Source organism: Grampus griseus (genome assembly GCF_964374135.1).
Source record: "Grampus griseus genome assembly, chromosome: 2".
Lineage (NCBI taxonomy): Eukaryota > Metazoa > Chordata > Mammalia > Artiodactyla > Delphinidae > Grampus > Grampus griseus.
In genome coordinates this window covers 74176853-74183926 of record NC_139018.1, presented here as the reverse complement: position 1 = coordinate 74183926, position 7074 = coordinate 74176853, and the positions used below count along the sequence as shown (strand labels likewise).

Sequence of the window (7074 nt, the reverse complement as noted above, 5' to 3'; positions counted from 1 at the left end):
GGGTGGAGACTGTAGGTCACTTTGCTTTGAAGTGGTCTCAGAAGGCTGGCTGGGTTCTGGGCGAAATCTGAAGAGGTGGGAGCCCCTTTGGGGAGGCTGGGTACCAGATGGCTGACTCGGCTGGGATCTAGACCCCTGGTTGGGAGGCCGTGAACCCCCGATAACCACTCTGCTGTCCTTCCCCAAAAGCGTGTTCTTTGCAACTCTTGTCCCACAAGCTGTTCCTCAGAAAAAAAAGAAAATGATGACGTCAAGTAAGTGGGGGAAAAACTGCTGCAAGCCCCACTCCTTGGAGGTTCCCAGTGTGCCCAGCACCTTCATGGCAAGAAGTCCACAGAGAAGAAATCATTAAACTCAGCGCTTCCCAGACTCATTTGGCGACAGACCCCTCCTGCTGCAGCGTGTTTATTGGGGAATGCCACTCCGGGACATGCCGCACTAGCTGAGCCCCAGTTTGCGAAGTCCTGTCTGTTTGGAGGACGGTTTTACAACCTAGGGGCTGTTTCCCTCTGGGCTTCTGGGGTCCCAGACCTTTGGAGCACCTACTTTTTATGCCTTTTAGGGACATGAAATCCTTTTAGAATAAGTCACTAAGCCTTACCACACACTCTTATGTGTGCTTATAATACGTGCACAGCCTGTGTCTGGAGGACAGGCAGGATATGGCAGATGGTGGCTTCCTCTGGGGAGGGGGACGGGGAGACAGACTGTCAGCCTTCACTTGATATTTTCTTATACTTGGATATAAGAGCAGTTTTTACTTTAAAATTTTAAAAAACCCTAAAAAATAATAACAATTACAAAAAGGAACCTCAGGCTAGAGCCCAGTGTATGTATCAGATGGAACCAGGGCTGGTCTGGTGGAGGCTCTGGTGGAGCTGCTCACCTGCCCCGCCTCCCTTAGGGCTCTGGGACCAGTTGGAAAGTCACTCTTCTATGCTCGACCCTCACTGACAGTTGGGGGAAATAAATCCCAGGGAACAGGGGGTGACTTGTTCAAAGTCACGCGGGTACCTGACACGCGGGTACCAGAGCTCGAATAAGAAGCCAAGCCCCCGACAGTCCTGGCATTTCCACCCTGGGGCCTCGCTGCTCCTGGCCGGTCCCCTGTTTGCCAGCCAGCCTTATCCCCAGGACCTGACGCTTGCCGCCCCTGCAGGTTGGACAGAGACTTGAACTGGCTGTAAGTGGCCTGTAAGACGGGAATAAAGACACAGACCTACTAGAGCATGGACTTGAGGATATGGGGAGAGGGAAGGGTAAGCTGGGACAAAGTGAGAGAGTGGCATGGACATATATACACTACCAAACGTAAAATAGATAGCTAGTGGGAAGCAGCCGCATAGCACAGGGAGATCAGCTCGGTGCTTTGTGACCACCTAGAGGGGTGGGATAGGGAGGGTGGGAGGGAGGGAGACGCAAGAGGCAAGAGATATGGGAACATATGTATATGTGTAACTGATTCACTTTGTTATAAAGCAGAAACTAACACACCATTGTAAAGCAATTATACTCCAATAAAGATGTTAAAAGATAGATAAATAAATAAATAAATAAAGTGGCCTGATTTGTCTTTGGCATCCCTGGTGCCTGAGCATCTTGTGGTCCCCAGCCTGGTCCCTCTTCCTCCCCACTGTCAGCCCTCACCTACTGCCTTCTCCCTCTGCCGTCCAGAGTTTCCGCTGTGGCCCCCCATCCCTCCCCTTCCCTGGCTTCCTGGCTCAGCCCTAAACACTGGGGGGGGGGGGGCGGGTCAGGCCGCCCTCCTGGCATGCTGGAGAGACAGAGGCCCATTGAGGTACTGCAGCAGGCACACAGCGCCCCCTTGTCCCCCAACAATCTGCCTTTGTCCTCAGTTCTGGCTGCTACTGCTTGGTTCTGGGGGGTGTTGCCTGGGCTGGGCTCCAGCTCCCACCCTCCCTAAAAGGAAAAGGGAGAAAGGATGGTGAGGAAGAGGGTTAAGGTTAGGGAAGAGGGCCACAAACTTCCTCAGGCTTGGGTCCTTGGGGGCTCCTAGGCCGGCCCATTACTCAGCTCACCTCCCAGCTCATCCTGGTTTCTCCGCGGACCTCCTCCTCCCCACGCTTCTCCCCTCTGCGGGAGGCGGGGTTGGGCTCCAAGTAAGGGGAGGGTTGACCACGCCCCCCTTGCCCGCGCCTCCCCTCCCATGTGCTGCCTGGGGGGCAGTGCACGCACCAGCCGAGCACTCTGGGCAGCTGGGTGCAGGCCCTTCTGGGCAGCCGCCTTCCCCGGGGTCCCACAGCAGCCCTGCCCGCTTCACGTTCAGGTTTCTCGCAGTGCCTTCCTGCTCCTCTCTGCTTCCCCATCCTGTCAGTTTTCCATTTTCCTTCCTGGCTGGTGGCAGTGGGGGCTGTGTGCGGTGGGCCCCGTGGAGATGCTCAGTGCTTGGAATCGCCGGGACCGACCCCCTGAAGAGGGGGCAGCTGCGGGGCTCCAGGGCTTCACCGTGGACAAGACGTTCCTCTCGTCCCTCAAAGGCATCCTGCTGGAAACTGAGCTGGTAACAGCTGCCTCCCTGACCTACAGCCTCCATCTCCCAGCCCGGGCCCCCCACCAGGGCTCAGCCCTCAGCAGCCTCCCTCCCCAGGCTCTCAGGACACCCCTTCGGCCCCAGCTGCCCCATCCCCCCACCCAGCCCCTCATCTCCCATCTGGAGGCAGTCACAGCAGGTTTCAGTTGCTGCAGGAAGGATTGAAGTTAAACAGAGGACAGCTCTCTGGGACATCGAGGGGGTGTGAGGCACAGGGATGGGACAGCGGTAACACCAGCTGGTCTTTCCCCGGGCTTTAAGATGGCCACTTCTTGGCAGATCCGAGAAGTTCAACTACCAAAAAGGGCAGACTTCCTGCAGCCCCGCTTTATCTGCTGCCTGCTCCCCATGAATATCTGTCCTCAGGAAAGGAGCTTCCCTTAGTCACTTAGCAAGACCTACTAGTAAACTTAAGTCTTCTGCATATGCGCCATCCTACATGGCCAGAGCTGAGGGGACCCCAGAGTCCACCCTGGAGCCTCTGCCTTCTAAACCTTGCCTCTTGGCATGGAACCAGAGGCTCTGGTCCTCGTCAGAAGAGTTTTAGGCATCCAGGAGTGGGAGAAGCGTTATGGGGCGTGGGGTGCCTCCTGGGGGCACAGGCTGATGTGGGTGCCACTCCAGGGGCTGGCGTTCCCATTGTACTTGGGGCTAAAGGGGGACACACTATCTTGTGGATTTCACAGAATGGCGGCCCCTGGAGCCGTGCAGCTTGGCCAAACTGCTGGGGCTGCTGGGATCCCGAGGCAGGGGGAGCATGGATGGGCAGAGGTGGGGGGCCAGAGTCGGGCCTCAGTAGGCAAAGGCCCTGGATGTGGCTCCAGGGATGGCGAGACCTCCAAGGACAGGTGGTGGGGCCGGCTGGGGGAGCTCCGGGGAGGGAGAGGGCAAAGGCCTGGCTGTGCCTGTGTCCCCTTCCTGGCAAGCTTCCCACACTCGGTCCCGCAGGCCCTGACCTTCATCATCTTCATCTGTTTCACGGCCTCCATCTCCGCCTACATGGCTGCTGCGCTACTGGAGTTCTTCATCACGCTAGCCTTCCTCTTCCTCTACGCCACCCAGTACTACCAGCGCTTCGATCGGCTGAACTGGCCCTGTCTGGTGAGGGACCCTGCCTCCCCCACCCCGTTTTGGTCCCTTTCTTCTCTGCACGTTGAATTTTCCTTTCCTCTCCCAGCCTCTCTCCTTTCCCTGGTTTAACAAGGAGTCCGGCTCCCATACCCAACACTCAAACACTCCTTTGACCCACATCCCTCAGATCTGCTCCCTTGCCCAGATCCAGCCCCAGCCCAGGCCCCTGGCTTCTGGTCCTGGTCCTGGTTGCTCCGCATTTATCTTCATCCCTCCCCTGGGGAGCTGTGTGAACTCTCTCTCTCTCTTTGTCTCTCAAGCACTTTATGTTGTGTCCAAGGGTATCTCCGTGTAGGGATTCACAGTGCCTGAGGGTCAAGCTGCTGACTAGCCTGGAAAACCTCGGGGCGATGCCCCCTGCCCTCTGCTTCCCTTTGACCCTGCCCCCCCAACCCCCAGGACTTCCTCCGCTGTGTCAGCGCCAGCATCATCTTCCTGGTGGTCTCCTTTGCGGCTGTGACCTCCCGGGATGGAGCTGCCATTGCTGCTTTTGTGAGTCCAGCCCCACAGAGCTCTCTGGCTCCCCAAGGACCTTTGGCTGGTGGTTGCACACTTTGTGTGCCTCTCTCCACCCCAAGCTCAACTCAGTGCCCAGGGCCTGCCTCACACCTTGCCCCATATCACCCACCTCCCTCTCCCCGGTATCAACGGCCCGATGACCTTTGTTGTGCCATCCCTGCTCCTACGCCCACAGGTTTTTGGCATCATCCTGGTTTCCGTCTTTGCCTACGATGCCTTCAAGATCTACCGGACTGAGTTGGCGTCCAGGGCCACCCAGGGTGAGTGCCTGTGCTCTGGGAAGAGGAGATGTCCCCTCCACCCCCTGCCCCAGCTACCCCACCCTGCCATGCCCTACCCCACCTGGCTCCATCTTCACAGGGGACCAGTAGTGATACTGGGGCTACCTGGCTCCTGAGCCCAGCCAGAAAAGGGGAACAGCAGAGCCCAGACACGTCTCCTTTGGATTCACTAGCTCCCCAGCCTACTGTCCACCACCCCAGCCTACAGCGATGGAGCCAGGCCTGAGAAGTCACCGGGGATTTGTCTGTGGGGCCTGGTGTTCTGAGATCTGACTTCTGATGATGCTCGGCCAGGGAGGGGGTGTTATGGACGAAAGGGAGGGTATAGGAGGAAGCTGGTCATTCCCAAATTAAAAGACTTGAATCCTACTGGTGAATCTTTTTCTTCCCCCCAAATTAGGCAGACTAGGAATGCCAAAGAGTATTCATGGGAATGTTGCCTGGAGCAGGTCATGGTCCCTTCTCTGGGACCAGGTGTGAACAATGAGGAAGGGGGGGCTTAGACATCCTTCAACATAAAGCTTCCATGCCACACCTCGTGCGTGCAAGGCCACCTTGCGGTGTGCCTGGTGGCCGGGCACCCAGGCTTCTGTGTCTGAGAAGGCGCAAGCCTTCCGTCTGTGAATGAGTGCCCACTTGCCAAGCTTTTCACATACCGGTCTTAGTGGGTTTGAGGTGAGGTGCTTGCCTGGGGCGTGTGTAGAGCTCCCCCTAGTGGTGAGGGGAGGACTTGGCCCGCAGGCTGCCAGGGAGAGGTCAGCATCAGATGAGGGCAGAGATTCCCACATTGCTGGAGCTGCATGAGCCCCCAGATAACAGCTGGTTCAATGCCCTCAATTCACATGCGAGAGGACACACCCAATTAGGGGAAGTGACCTCTTCGTCTGTGACAGAGTTAGGGCTGGAGCCCAGCTCGCCTAACACCTGAACAGGTGTTCTGGATACGGTACTGAGCCCCTGTAACTCATAAAAAATGGCCCAGCCTCATTTCCAGCTCCCTCCACCAGCAGGTCCACCTTCCCAGCTTGCCAGTGCCTCAGCAGGACATTTCCTGAGCATCCCATGTGCAGACCCCGTGCTGGGTCCCAGGGATTCAGAGGTGCCCAGCAGGTCCACCCTTGAACGCTCACAGATGGGGAAGAAGACCAGCTAGTGAAGGGCAGTCATGGCTCAGGGGGACTTTGGAGTCAGCCCTGCCTGGCCCGTGACAGCTCAATGTGGCCGGGACATCCTTGCCCAGCCCCGCAGAGCCCAGCGTGGCCTAGCTCGTCCAAGCTGACTTGCTAGCCCCTCTCCAGTGCTTCTGCGTCCCTGCCCTGAAATGCCTTCCTTCTTCTAGGGTGCTCCTTCCAGATGCAGGCCCCAGCACCCAAGCCCTGCCTGCACCTGAACTCTGGTAGAGTTGCTCTGCTCCCCTCGGTGCTAACCACCCGCCACTCTTGGTCTGGCTTTTCCTGCCTCTGGGCTCCTGTTCTCCTGACCTCATGTCCTGGCTCCTCACTGGAACTGGTAGCCTCTCCAGGGCTAGAACCGACTGGCTTTTGTGTTGCTCTGGTCTCTGCTCACAGTTCTCAGGACTTTACCGACAGGCCATTCTCAACACTGGTGACCAACCTTGGGCAGGGGCGGTCAAGGCCTCAGAAGAGGGAGAGGGAGGGCTTAGCCAGGGGAGTCCAGGAGATGGTGGGGGGCAAAGAAGGGATGAGAAGGTGGTCAGGAGGGCCTGGCCATAGTAAAGCCCAGCAGGGGGCAGGGATTTGCTAGGAGCAGAGTGGGGTAAGGACCCGCCTTGTCCCCTGAGCAGCCGTGTGACACGGGCCAGCCTGTCCCTGGAGGGAGCTCAAAGGGAGCAGAAGTGTGCTCTGTGGTGTGCACCTGCGCGTGCCCTGCTCGTCTGTGTCTGTGTGAGAGGTCAAGATGAGACAAGCGGGACCTAGGTTTGGTCCACACTTTGGTTCAGTTTGGTGTCAGCTGGCTCCAGGGTCTCAGGATGCCCTCACGATGGGGTGTGGCCCACAGGCCCGGGCCCCAGCTGACTGTACCGGGGGGTTAAGGGGAGCGGGACTCCCTGTGGGTTACTTTCAAGGGGCTGACCAGAAAGGGACCTGCGTCACCCTCTTTATCCACATCTCCATCCCCAGCCAGCTCTGAGCCTCTCCTGGCATCGGTGGGGAATTCATTTTGGAGGAAACAGGTGTCCCAGGACAACTTTAACTCCTGTGGCCTCAGGGGTGGTGTAGGTGGAGGGTGGCTTCAGCTTCCGCAGTGCAATTCTGTCTCCTAGTGTCTGGAATTGGCTCACCCTCTGGTGCCTTTGTTTTCTCCACTTTTGGAATTTCTCCCTCTCGTCCCTTGTCTGGTTGGCTGAGCAGTAAGGGGACTCACGGCTCTGCCACCTCAGGGAAGCCGCCTCACCTCCATGGGCCTCGGTTCCTCTTCGGTAGATGTGGGGTGTCTTGGCTCCCCCAGCTCTGACACAGGGGCAGGGCCCCCCTCCCCCAGGAGTCCAGGACGGCTCCTGGATGGTCGGCGGGGAAGGATAGGGGCTCAGGCAGAGTCTGGCACTCATGTTTATTGCAGGTCAGCAAGAGC

The 7074-nt window shown here is 57.9% G+C and overlaps 1 protein-coding gene across 1 annotated transcript; it reads left to right on the top strand.

Moving 5' to 3' along the window:
• Window positions 1-2395: 2395 nt before the first annotated feature.
• Window positions 2396-7025, top strand: CMTM5 (CKLF like MARVEL transmembrane domain containing 5; the record flags this gene model as incomplete). Its single annotated transcript, XM_082649388.1, has 6 exons — window positions 2396-2521; window positions 3500-3652; window positions 4082-4174; window positions 4377-4461; window positions 5822-5878; window positions 6985-7025. 6 exons carry the CDS (start codon window positions 2396-2398, stop codon window positions 7023-7025), a joined length of 555 nt encoding a protein of 184 aa, XP_082505514.1.
• Window positions 7026-7074: the final 49 nt, after the last annotated feature.